This window comes from Cinclus cinclus, chromosome 30 (assembly GCF_963662255.1).
Source record: "Cinclus cinclus chromosome 30, bCinCin1.1, whole genome shotgun sequence".
NCBI classification, from domain to species: domain Eukaryota; kingdom Metazoa; phylum Chordata; class Aves; order Passeriformes; family Cinclidae; genus Cinclus; species Cinclus cinclus.
In genome coordinates, this window is record NC_085075.1 from 1,535,610 (window position 1) to 1,549,236 (window position 13,627).

Here is a 13,627-nt window from a genome sequence, read left to right on the forward strand (position 1 = left end):
CGTGTGGTTGTTGTGATGAGCGCTGACAGCTCCCAGGTAAATCCAAGCGCTTTTCCTGCCCGGCACCATTCGTGGGGGAGCAGCGCAGGGTGCAGGGGATCCTTTGTGGATCCTGGATCCTGGAGGCTGAATGAATGAGATCGTGCCTGTACCTGGGAAGGAAGAAGAATCGTCTCATTGTCAGCTGGGCAGTTTATAGGCTGTAAAAGGAAAGGGAATTCCAGCACGGCGTCTTTCTCCTGGATTTACCTGGGAGCTGTCAGTTCCCATCACAACAACCACACGATGCCGCTGTGGATTTGCAAAGGAAGCAAACGCACCTCGCTCGTCTCTGAATCACCCAACGTGTGCGCCCAAGTTGGAAACATCCCTGTTCCTAAATCCACTGGGTCCGGACAGAAAGATTGCGCTGATCTTCCCCTTCCAAGTACAACCTCTTATCTGCGCCACACTCCAGAGGACACAGAAGCCCCCCGGTGCTAATGAGTTTTTTCATTCTCACTGAGTCCCGATACAAACCTGAAAACATCGGGCAAAACCACAGCTCACCAAAGTGCCAGATGAGACAGCTGTGGCTGCCTCCAAGTTGTAGCATGCACGGCAAGGAAAGACAAGGGATGGTTTGAAGTGGCAAGGAAATGCAATGTCAGGTAAGGAAAGGCAAGGTTAAGGCAAGGGAGGGGTGGGCAAGGCAAGGAGAATCAGAGGAAGAGCAGGCAAGACAAGGCAAAACCAGGTGAAAAGGGGTAGGGAAGTCAAGGTTGTGAGAAAGGCAATGCAAGGCAGTGGAGTCAAAGGAGGGGTCAGCAAGATAAGATAAGATAAGAGGGGGGTCAGGAAAGGCCAGGCGAGGCAAAGGAGGGGCAGGCAAAGCGAGGCAAGGCAAGAAAGTGTAGGGCAAGATGGGCGATGGATGTGAAAGGCAGCACAAAACAACGGAGGGCTATGCAGGGCAAAGGAGGGCACAAGGTGAGTTTGGCAAGCAAGGCAAGTGCCAGGTGAGCAAGGCAATGACAGTTCTAGGAAGAGCAGGCAGAGCAGGGCAAGGCCAGGAAAGAGGCACCACAGAAATCGAGGTGAGGTGTGGGTGAGCAGGGGAATGGAAAGGGGGTACAGAGGGTGGGTAAGGCAGGGCAAGGTTACAGCAGGTAAGACCAAGCAGGGGCAGGCAAGGCAAGGCAAGGTATTTCCATTTCCTTGCCTTCTTTACCCCTCCCCTGCCTTACTTTGTCTTCCGTGTCCATCCCCTACTTTGCCTTGCCTCACCTTCCCAACCTTGTATTGCCTTGCTGACCACTCCATGTCCTTCCCTTGCTCTTCCTACCACTCTTTTGGCTTGCATTGCCTTTCTCACCCATCCCCCACTTTGACTTCTCTACCCCTTTTTTTCCTTGGACTTCCCTTCCTTGCCTGATTGTCTCCTGATTCTCACTGCCTTGCCTGCCCCTCTCTTGTGTTCCCTTACCTTTCTTACCAAGCCTTGCATTTCCTTGTCATGCCTGACCATCCTTTCCCTTGCCTTATTGTCATCTTTGTGTCCCTCCCTTGCCCTTCCTACCACTCCATTGCTTTGCATGGCCTTACTCACCCATCTTCCACCTCAAATTCCCTGCCTCTTTTCTCCTGGCTTTGCCTTTTCTTGCCTGTTTCCCCTGGCGGTATGACTTCCTTTCCTACCCTTCCCTTGATCTGCCTTGCCTGTCTTACCCCAAATTCTTGCCATTTCTGACCATCCCTTCCCTTCCCTCGCTTTACTGGGCCCTCAGTGTCCATCCACTGCTCATTCTACAACTCCATTTCTCACTCATCCCTCAGCTTGGCTTTCCTCCTCCTTTTTTTTCCTGACATTGCTTTGCCTTGCCTGCTGCTCTGATGCTTCTCCTTGCCTTATCTACTTCTCACTTCCCTGGCCTTGTAAACCCAACCTTTTATTTGCCCTGCCCTGCTGCCTCTCCCTTCCCCCTCTCTCCACTTTCACCTGCCCACAGCTTTTTTCCTTTCCTTTCCTTTCCTTTCCTTTCCTTTCCTTTCCTTTCCTTTCCTTTCCTTTCCTTTCCTTTCCTTTCCTTTCCTTTCCTTTCCTTTCCTTTCCTTTCCTTTCCTTTCCTTTCCTTTCCTTTCCTTTCCTTTCCTTTCCTTTCCTTTCCTTTCCTTTCCTTTCCTTTCCTTTCCTTTCCTTTCCTTTCCTTTCCTTTCCTTTCCTTTCCTTTCTTCTCCAACCCTGTGGTACTCTACCAACCCCTTCATGCCCCTCCCTTGCCCTTCCTACCACCCCATTGCCTTGGTCACTCATCCCCAACATTAATTTCCCCAAACCTTTTTTCCTGGTCTTGCCTTTCCTTGCTTGCTTCTCCTCTGACTCTCATTGCCTTGCCAACCTCTCCTTTGCTTTTTTCTACTAAACCTTGCATTTCTTTGCCATTCCTGATCTGCTCTTACTGACCCCTCTGTATCCTTCCTTTGCCCTTTACCTCTCCACTGCCCTGCATTGCCTTGCTTACCCATCCCTGATGCTTTTTTTCCTGGCCTAGCCTTGTCTTGGCTGCTCCTCCTATTATTCTCCTTCCTTGCCTACATCACACTTGCATCACTTTTTAAAGCCAGCCCTTGACTTGCCTTGCCCTGCTACCCCTCCCTTGCCTTGCAGTGCCTTGCACACCCATCCCACACTCTGATCTGCCTACTGCTTTCTTCTCTGGCCTTGCTTTGCTGTGCCTTTCTCCTCCCATGCCCTGCCTTGCCTTCCCTACCCAGCTCCATTCCTGAGCCTCCCTTTCTTTGCTGCTCAATGCCATATTCTCTATCCCTGGTGTCTTTATAAGGCCACGTTTGAAATGAGTCCCACTGTCCATCTCAGTTCTTTCAGCGCTGCCATGTCACCATGGGACTCATTTTCCAAGGCCATGGTGGTGTCCAGGCAGTGGTGTGAGGCACAGGCTCCATCTCCAGCCATCCCCTGGTGCCTCCTCCCATTGCCAGCCCATGGCACTTGCCCTGGTGGCTCTGAGGGGCTGTGATGGCATCGCCCTGCCCGGCCTCCCTCTGAGCCTGAGATCCCTGTCCAGAGCACAGGGGTTTCACCCTCACTGACCCAGAGATCCCTGTCCAGAGCACAGGGGTTTCACCCTCACTGACCCAGAGATCCCTGTCCAGAGCACAGAGGTTTCACCCTCACTGACCCAGAGATCCCTGTCCAGAGCACAGGGGTTTCACCCTCACTGACCCAGAGATCCCTGCCCAGAGCACAGGGGTTTCACCCTCACTGACCCAGAGATCCCTGTCCAGAGCACAGAGGTTTCACCCTCACTGACCCAGAGATCCCTGCCCAGAGCACAGGGGTTTCACCCTCACTGACCCAGAGATCCCTGCCCAGAGCACAGGGGTTTCAACCGCTGGCCCTGCTCCATTCACCTCACATTTCCCAGTTGTGGATGACTGGGCACAGCGTCCATGGCTTGTTCCATCCTTCCCTCACAAGCCCTTCAGGATGGTTCGTTCCTTCCCTGGTGACCTGAGGCATCCTGAGCATGCCGAGCTGGAGGTGACTGTCCCTTGTGTTGCCAGCCCAGATGTACCTGTCACACTTTGATCTTGGCGGCCCCATCCACTGCTCATTCTTGTGCTGCTCCTCGTTAGCAAGATACACTGAGTTGCATGGTGAATATTTCAGAAAATATTTGATTTTTGTCACTTTTTCTCATGAGTCCCCTTAATTGGAGGCCAATTTTTTCTTAGTTTAAGAGCATTAATGGGGTGGAGCCTGGCAAACGAGCTACCCCTCCTATAATTTTAAGCATTGCCCTTTCACCAAAGTGAGAAGATAAGCGTGAAAAAGTAACAATTACTAGAAACCACAACAGCGATTAATAATGAAACAGCAATAACCAAAAATACAAAGGCTCTAAGGCAAGAGATTCCCTTCCCCAGTAACAATGAAAGCAAAGGGGCAGAGAAGCCCCTCCTGCAGTGTCGAGGCCCAGTGGGACAAAGACAAGGTGGTGGAGGAGCCATTTCTCCTGACCATGTGGTTGAGAGAGAGAACAAAGGAAAATCAACACAGCAAGGCATTACAGAACTCCCTCATCCCCCCAAAAAACAATCAACGGGAAACATGGGTGAAACAAAAACCTGGAGGAACCCTTTTTTTGGGTTCCAGAATGCTGCTGGGCTGTCTGCCCCATGCCCTGGGCTGTCCAAGCCATGGCACTTCCATGGGCAGCAGCTGAAACTTGTAGAGACAAGTGGCTCCAATTTTCCCAGCATGGCTGTCCCAGGTGGGGACAGTGAAAAAGAGAGGGGAAAAAATGTCGAAGAAATATCTTTGCAGGATCCAAAAAATTACTTACCACAGCAACAGTGGCCAAAAGGTATGATGGGATTCTCCTACACACTGAGAGGAATAAAAGAGGTCTGCCTCAGGCTGACTGGCTTGGGGAACTTACCCCAGGCAACTCTCTTGGCATCTGGGCAAGAACAAGAGAGAGATCAATGTGCCTCTTCCTGTCTTTTCAAGAGACCCTCCCAGCTCCCAGAGTAAAACATTCCAGTTCTGCTTTCAGCCCCACTCTCCTAAAAGGACAGTAACACACACTGTGGGGATTGAGATAGAGCAAGTATGGAATACAATATGCATTTTTTGAGGCACCCAGGCCAGGAAGTCAAAGCAGGGGACGTGTGAGAAAGGCAATTAAAGGTGAGGGAGGGGAAGCAGGGCAAGGAAAATCAAGGTTGGGCTTACATACAAGGCAAGGCAAGGAGAGTCTCAGGAGGAGCAGGCAAGGCAAGGCAGGCCATGGCACAGGCCGGTCCAGGTTTTTCTTCCCATGGAAAACATCCATCCTTTGTGGCCAAGAATGGGATTTCTCCTCCTGCAACTGTGAATGTCCAAGGATTGCTCCCAGACAAGAATCCAACAGGTCTGGCTGGCCTTGAACTCCCAGGAGCCATCTCTCATCCTCCCAGAGGCAGTGGAACTCCAGGCTTTCCTTCCTGTGGACACAGACTTTATGGTCATTTGCAGCAGGGCACTCATGGAGGAGACTGGGATCCCTCCTCCTAAAATTATGAATGTTTAGGGATTGCTACCAGATGCAATCTGCCAGGACTGATGGGTCTGGCTGGCCTTGGACTCCTGAGAGCCACCTCTCTGCTGCCTCCAAGACAATGGCTTGCCAGACTTTCCTTCCTGTGGAATAAAATCCTCCTTCACACCCAAGTGTCTGTAGCTGCAAGTGGGATTCCGCATCCTAAACTGCAAATATTTGTAGATTGCTCCTAGAAAAAAGCTGCTAGGACCGATGGAGCTGCCTGGCTGTGGCCTCCTGGGGGCCACTTAGCTGCTCCAGAGACACTGGGTGTTGGACTTTCCTTCCTGTGGAAGAAATTCATCTTGCTAGGCCAAGTACCAGCAGTCAAATGTAGAAATATCCCTCCTAGAACTGCAGAAGTTCGAGGATTGCTCCCAAACAAAAGCTGTCAGGACTGACAGCTCTGGCTGGCTTGAGACTCCCAGGGGCCACCTCTCAGCTCTTCTCAAGACACTGGGGCACCAGATTTTACTTCTTCTGGAAAAGACCCACCCATCGCCTGTGACAGAAAATGGGATTCTACCTCCTAAAACTGCAAACATGTGAAGATGGCTATCAGATGAAAACTGCCAGAACCAATATCAGGTTTGCCCTGGGCTCCTAGGGACATCATCTTGTCTGCCCATGAGACACTGGGATGCTGTGCTCTCCTTCCTCTGAAAAAAAGCAGACGTTTTCAGCCTAGTACCCCCAGTCAAAAATTGAATTTTGACTCCACAAACTGGGAACATCTGATGATCGCTCCCAGGTGAGAGATGCCAGGACTGATGGGTCTAACTGGCCTTGGCCTCCCAGGGGTGACTCTCCTCTGCCCCCAGGGCAGTGGAGCTTTGGGTTTTTCTTCCCATGTGTCTTGGTTTGAAAGAGAGGAGTCTGCTAAGAAAGGCAGCAGCCTCTTATTGAAATTGAAAATTTCCCTCCAAATTGTTATAATTTTGAAATTAGGGGGCTCTCAGACAAAGAGATGGGAATAACAATTCATCACTAGGAAGAATTAAAATAGAAATACAGTAATACAAAAAACAAACCCAAAACACTGACAGAGTCAGAATCCAACCTGACACCCCATCAGTCAGTCAGGGTGTTGGTAGCAATCCCATTAAATGGTGGCTGCCAGTCCTGGTGTGACAGATGTGGTTCTGTTGGAGCACTGGTCCTGTAGTAGGGTGCAGTTTTCCTCAAAAGGTCCAGTGATGATGTGAAAGGGTCTGGTTTTCCTCTGTAATTCAGTGGGAAAAAGCTGCTCTGATGTTCCAAATCTCAGATTTTACCTAGGTAGGAAATGCTTGGCTCCTCCCCCTGGGTGGAGCATCTCCCAATGGGATGATGGAATTTTATCAGCCATGCAGTGGGACTCAGTGGGCCATTAACAGGAGATATCTCCTGGAGGAAGGATGGGTTGTGGGAAAGGTAAAGAACATTGTCCCACCTGGTTTTTAAAAGCTGGCCCATTAACAGGAGATATTTCCCACAGAGATAAGGGGCACTGCCCCACTTGGTTTCACAGATGGTGATAGAATACAAACTTTTGGTCACATCCTGCATTGCAGCCCAAAATACTGTGGAAAAGAGGAATCCTTTGTTGCCAGGCGTCTGGGGCCAAATGCTGGATTCTGGCTCCTAAAATTGTGAATGCCCAAGGATTGCTCCCAGATGAAAGCAGCCGGGACCAGCAGGTCTGGGTGGCCTTGGCCTCCCGGTGGTTAGGGTTGGGGTTAGGGGTTAGGGTTAGTGCTATGGTTAGGGGTCAGTGTTTGGTTAAGGATATGGTTAGGGATTGGGTTTGCTCTCGATTTGGGCTTTTGTTTTAGCTTGAGCGTTATTGCTTTGGGTTTGGATTAGGATTCAGGTTTAGGGATTTTGTTAGGACTGTTGTTTGCACTGTCATTAAGGTTAGACTTAGGGATTTTTTGGAATAGTTTTTTATTTTTTTAGTTTTAGAGTTATGTTTAGGGGTTAGGCTCCAGCTCATAGATTAGTGTTGGGTTAGGTTAAGGTTTGAGTTTTAGGGTTCGGGTATTAGCGTTAGGGGATTAGGTCCTCTTTGTCCTGGTACCTTTTGGCTTGGAGCAATCCTCGGGATGTACTGAGTTTTGGAGTTGACATTTAAATTTTGGCCATGCATTCCTGAAGGAGAATTACTGATTTTTTCCATATGATGACAGCACGTAGCCCCGGTGTTCCAGGCACAGATTAGGGGCTGCCTATTGAATGCAATATTTCTGTACTGCCACCACCCCTGGCACCCACCTGGACACCCATTTCAGCACCCAGCCCTGTCTTTACATAACTGTCTTAGAGCCTCCTGATTTTTCCAGGCAGCAGATTATGGCACATGGCTCCCAGGATGACTCCTTAAGCCCTAAATCTTCTTCCTGCCCTTCCATGAGGTGAGGCAGAGCAAGAGGGAGGCTGGAGGTGTCACACCAGGGTGACACTGCAGGATTCTGATGTTCAGCTTTAGGATCCTCACGTTCAGCATCAGCATCTGGAACTTCAGCACCAGGATCTTTATGTTCAGCACCAGGATTCCCAGCTTGTGCTTCCCAGCACAGAGAAAACAGCTGGGATCCTTCATCTGATCCATATTTTCATGTCCAAGGATCCAGCAAAGTGCCCTTTGGGACTCTGCTAAAAATGGGGAACACAGCCTCCCACAACTAGCCTCGCACCAAATTCCTGCCTTTTTGGCAAGAAAATAGCTGATCCAGGGACTAGAAATGCCTTTTTGCAGATCTCACAGTTCAGATGGCCCTTGAACTTCAGGAAATGCATAAAAACCTACCAACCACATACAAACAACAGCAAAAAACCTTTTAAAGTTGAAGATAAGAGAACAGTTGGGCTCCACGTGTAATTTGGGACAAAATTCCTGGGCTATGGCTACCCTGAGAGTTTTGGAATTAATTCCCAGTGGAGCAGGAGGGATGGAAACACCAATGCACCTTTCAGGGGAAATCAGAGTTCATTGAATGCACGTGTACAGTTCAGGTGTCCAAACCCTTGATTGGAGCAGCAGCTTCCCAGAATTATCCGCTCAGCCAATTCACCTGGATAGAAAATCAGGTGGAAGGAGTTTCTGGGGTTTCAGCTGAGCCTGTGGGACTGCTCAAACAGCACTGTCACACCAAAGTGAGACAGGTACAAAAATACAGCCCAGGACTCCCAGCAGCTCCTTGGCTAAAGACACTAAATCCTGTCCTGATCCTGCTCAGGGTGGATGCAGCCATTTTAAGCAACAGTTTAATTTAAGATCTCTTGGGTAGCTGAGCTCACGTCAACGTGCAGGTTGTCACAGCTTTGGTGCCAAAAGCCACAGAGCACAAAACTCTTTTACCCTGCAAAGGGTACAGAGGGACATTCCAGGGCTGCTTGGTGAGTTTTCCCTCCTGATTGTGGCCGGAATGCTGCCCAGCTGAAGAGGGACCCACAGGGAAGATCTGAGCAGCTTCAGGGAAGATCAAGGTGAGATCCCCCGTCCCCAGAGCCTGCTTGGGAACATCTAAGGGGTGGGAAAGTTTAGTGGGATTCTGAAGGCTTTCCTCCTTTCGTGGCACCCATCAATTAATGGCTTCTGTTTAGAAGTGAAGGGGTTTAATCCCTGCTGCCAGGCTCAGCCAGTGTGTCCCTGCCCACAGCTCCTGTTCCAGGGCTGTCCTGTGTCCTGGGGGAGCCAGGAGCTGCTCCCAGCTGCTGCTCTGCTGGGAAAAGTCTTTGCATCTACTGGGATGTGCCCTGGATAAATGGGGAGGGTGGCTGGGAAGGGCTCAGACCCTGTGTGTGGCACTGATGGGGTGGATGTGTCCTTCCTCCTGGTGCTTGGCACCAGCAGCCCAGCTCTTCATGCCCCTCTACAGCCCTGGGGCCATTCCCAACCCCAGCACCCCCTGCATTCATGCACAAGCTGCAGGACACTTACCTGCCTCTCAAATTCCCAAGGCTTTTCCCACTGTGCCGTGGGGGGCTGCTCCCCTCTTGGGGTGTCACAGCTCCCAGACACCCCCATGTGAGCGTTTGCTGAGGACAGGGGATGGAACCTGGGTTGCTGGGCTGTGCTGGAGGCTGGGAGGCAACTGAGGCTTCCCAGTGGGGTCAGGGACGCTGGACCCCACATGGCTCCCACACCCCTCTGTGTCTGACAGGGGCAGTGACAGTCCCGAGTGTCCCCTCGTCCCCCCGGGAGGGGCTCCTGGCCCCAGGCAGGGCTCGGGGCCAGGCTGGGCTCGCTGCCCCCGCCCAGGCCGGATGACAGATGCCTGCAGTGGAGGAGAACGTGCTGCAGCTCCCACTTCCAGCCTGGATGCCTCCGACCCGGAGCTGCACTATGAGGAGGAGGAGGAGGAGGAGGAGGAGGAGGAAGAGAATGCATCGTCAGGATCCTCGGAGCCCTCGGACACCAGCAGCATCTTCTCTGATGACTCTGTGTACCCTTGCTATGAGGTGTCCCCGGAGGCTGACAGTGCTGGGCTCCTCAGCCTCTACCAGTGTTGTGCCAGGAATGATGCCAAGCTGGTGTGGGAGAGGCTGGAGCACGGGGTGACCCGGAGTGAGGCCACAGAGGTGGACATCAATGGGAGGGTGAGTGGCTGGGGTGGGTGGGGTGTGCACCCTGCAGAGCAGAAAGAGGATTTTCTAGGAATGGACAAATCCTGAAGGCTGGTGCTTATTAAGGCAGGAGGGGCAGGAGGGACAGGGTGGAATGAGTCTCCTGGGATTGATCCAGTCCTTGGAGCAGAACCTTGCCTGCCCTCCCATGCTTGCCCTGCCTGGTTTGGGTGGGGGGACAATTTGGAAGGGCCATGGGAGTGCTGTGGTGGGAAGCTGTTCTGAATGTTGTTCCGTCTCCAGAATGGGCTGATGCTCGCCTGCTCCAAGGGCTTTGTGGACATTGTGCCACTGCTGCAGAAGTGTCCCTACATCAACATCAACCAGCAGGACAACGATGGGAACACAGCCCTCATGATGGCTGCCCAGGCAGGTCAGCACTGTGCCCAGCCTTGGCACAGGCAGCACCCTCTAGAAGGGATGTGACCCCCTGTGCTTCCCCCAAAATCCCTAAAACAACCTGTCGTGAAAGGGATGTGTGACATCAGCTACCTTTATGGTTCACCTCAGCACTGCTTTAAAACCAATGCAAAAGTGGAGATTCCTGCAGCAGGGCTTTCTCAAACATGCTGTGCTGAGTGGCAGAGCTGGGCTGGAGCTGCCCCATGTGCTCCAGGAAAGTTCCAGGAGTCACAGGGAGCCAAAAGGCTCTGAGCTCTGTGTAGGGCCCAAACCTCCAATCTGGCTTCCTGCCCGCAGTTTACCAGGAGAAGGAGAAGGGTCCCAAAGTGGGGATCACCCTTGATTCCCATTGTATCCTTGCTAGAATTCATTATTTTATGGGTTTGGGTTTTTCTTGGTTTTTTTTGTTTTTTCATTTTTGGACTTTTTCCTGTGTTTTCCACTAAAGCAGCTGGTTCATTAGATCTGTTCCCTCCATGCCCAAACCAAAATAAACCCAAACCTTTTCAATCCTGATCCCTTCAAGCTTCTACATCTGCATCCTCACAGAATGCAGCTGCTAATCCTTTGTCCGACAGGCCCCAGCCATCGTCCCTGTTAAATGTGGGAACTCTAACGCAGCTTCTCTCTGGCTGTTAAGGACACATCACCATTGTCAACTACCTCCTCAACTACTACCCTGCTCTTGAGGTGGACCAGCGAGACCCCCGGGGGCTGACGGCGCTGATGAAGGCAGCAGTGCAGGGGCAGCAGGATTGTGTCACTGCCCTGCTCCTGGCAGGTGAGCATCTCCCTAGAGACTCTCGGGGTTTCTGGGCAGAGGTGGCACTGCTGGGATGGTGATGATGCCTCGGAGTGGCTGCCTAGAACAGAGGCTAGGCCAGGTTAAGAGAATAGAATGGGTATTTATTAAAGGCCTTCAACAGATACATCTTGGGCAGTCAGAAGCCTCCCAGAGGCTATACCCAGGATGGATGATGGTCACAAGTTTTTCAGATAGATAAATTTGGTCTATTTGCATATCAGGGGTGAATCCCCCTATTAGTTTCAGGCAATTAAGCCATATTCCCTCAGTTTGCTCCCCCCCAATTCACTTTTGTTTACACTTTTCATGGCATGATGCTGTAGGGTATCCTTGAGTTTCAGGCCTAGAAGAATTGTTTTGTCTGACCAAAATGTGAAGACAATTAACTAACACTCCCTATGGAGTTTAGAGTTATGCACTAATGCGGTACAGGATTTGAAAAATATAAAAGCTAAAATCCTAAGGCATCATGATGCTCTGTGCTGTCTCAGGAGCTGACCTGCAGGCAGTGGATGCCGTGAAGGGGAAGACAGCTCGGGAATGGGCGACTTTCACTGGCCGCTTCGAGACCACCGTGCGCATCCGGACCCTGCTGCGGCGCCCGCGTGCGGAGCAGTTTGGAGCCCAGTACCAGCCCGAGTGGCCGGCCCTGGCCGAGCTGGTGGCTAAAGCCCTGAGCCCCAAATCCAGGAGCAAGAGGCTCTTGGAGAAGATCCGCTCCATTTTCACCATTAACATCCCCCGCAATCCTGAGGAGGACGGTGTGCTGGACCACATGGTGAGGATGACCACGTCCCTCGCCAGCCCTTTCGTGACCACCGCTTGCCAAACCATCTGCCCCGACAGCCCGCCCGAGGTGGGCAAGCGCCGGCTGTCGGTGCCGGAGATCCTCGGGCAGCACGTTCCAGATGCAGGTGACGATTCAGAAACGTCCTGGCGCCCCAGCACCGGGGAATCCTCCTGCAATGGCCACGCCGCGTCCGAGCTGCGGCCGCCGCCGCCGCCCCGGCAGCCGCCCAGCCGCCTCCTGAGCTTCCTGCCGCTGTGGCTGCGCCGTGCCAACAGCATCTTCCCTGGAGAGCCCGTCCCAAAAATCAAAGTGAGCAAAGCCTCTGGCTCGTCTGCCGGGGAGCGGAAGCCACGTGTGAAGGACAAGCACCTGCTGCAGCCGCCTCAGTGGAGGTACAAGGTGCTGAAGGAGGAGAAGAAAGCGGCTGAAGAGGCCAAGACGGGGGAGAAGAAGAAGAAGAAAAAGAAAAAAAAAGGCTAAGGCTGGAGATGTTGGTGTGGGTACAAGGTTCTTGCTGTCGCCTTGGATCCACTGGCTTTTCGGGCACAGGGGTGGTTTTGTTCCCAGTGGATGGGAATGTCCAAGGGAGGAGGATGATGTGGGTGTACACACCCAGCTGAAATACCCCCCCTGTGAGGGTTCACAGGCTCCTGCCTGGCCTCTTGTCCTCTCCACCCCAAGGGTGGCCGCCCTAGCATGGTACATGTCGTGCTGGGCACTGATGTCCTGAGGCCCTGGACCAATCTCCAGGAATGCCAGGGAGCTGTGGCACAAGTCCTTCCTATGTTATTTCCTCTCTTTTTTATTTTTTTATTCTATTTTTTTTTTTTTTTTTTTTTTTTTTTTTTTTTTTTTTGCCTCTTGGATCTTCCCAAGCTCTCAGTTCCACGGCGTGTGTTGGAATGTGGCTGAGCAAATTAAAATGGAAGTGGTTGCCATGTTAACAGGATTGATTCTATGAATAAAGCTCAGGGTTGCTGTAGGGCTGGCAGGAATGCTCCCCCTTTTTCTGCCAGTGTCCCCTGGCCACCCTGTCACATCCTCAGTGACATTCCCCACACTCGTGTGTTCCTGGCTGGTGCATGGACACATCAAGGCGCAGCACAGGGAAGCAGCTCCATGCTGTGGAAGGAGAACCAGCTGCAGACACAGGCTGGAAACCGAGCTTGGGATACTCGTGGGCTCCATCCCCAGCTGCCCCCAGGGCTCCAGTGTTGCCAGTGTTGCAGCAGCAGGGTGCTGGTGTTCCCACATTGCAAGATCCCCTCAAACCCAGCTCCATTCCAGGGTGTAGGAATACAAAGCAGGGCTGTTGGCTCCTGCAGCATGGCTAGAGTTTGACTCCAGGAGGGCAATGAGCGCTGCCACAGCACTCAGAACAAAACTTACCCAGGTCATAAATAATTCTTGGCCAGCTGTGGAGCCCCATCCCTGCCTCACCCCCCTTTTTAGGGGGACAGGAGTCCACACTCCCCATTTTGGGGCTGCAGCTCTGCCCTTTGTGGGGCACTGGGAGGTTTGGGCTGTGCCGCAGGCAGGGAAGGATTCCCGTGGGGAAGGAGCTGCAGCCTCCCCGTCTGTTCCCCTCTGTGCCTTGGCTCGCTCGGGCTCCCCTGCACGTGGTTGCCCTCCTTCGCCAGCTCCCTGCCGCTCGCAGATGAGCCGGGGGCGGACAGCACATGGAGCAGCCGTGGCATGAGCCCCGCCAGCCTGGCTCCTGCCACGCAGGGGGAAGGGAGGGACGGGCTCCCAGCGGCCCCTCACCCCCCCTTGCCATCCTGGGGATGACTCAGTGAGACCCCAAGGGACGGCTGGGTGCGCCTGGGGAGGGTCCTGTTGTGGTCCAGGGATGCCCCTTCCCTTCTGCAGGATGAAATCACAGCGATGACCACGGGCATGATGAAGGAAAGTCTCACGGGAGGCTCTACCAGGGCAGGC

The 13,627-nt window shown here is 52.5% G+C and overlaps 1 protein-coding gene across 1 annotated transcript; it reads left to right on the forward strand.

Moving 5' to 3' along the window:
- Positions 1-9,332: 9,332 nt before the first annotated feature.
- ANKRD33 (ankyrin repeat domain 33) lies at positions 9,333-12,946 on the forward strand. Its single transcript, XM_062510984.1, has 4 exons — positions 9,333-9,665; positions 9,936-10,065; positions 10,735-10,875; positions 11,391-12,946. The coding sequence occupies exons 1-4, from the start codon at positions 9,333-9,335 to the stop codon at positions 12,167-12,169; spliced, it is 1,383 nt and encodes a 460-aa protein (XP_062366968.1). The 3' UTR covers positions 12,170-12,946.
- Positions 12,947-13,627: the final 681 nt, after the last annotated feature.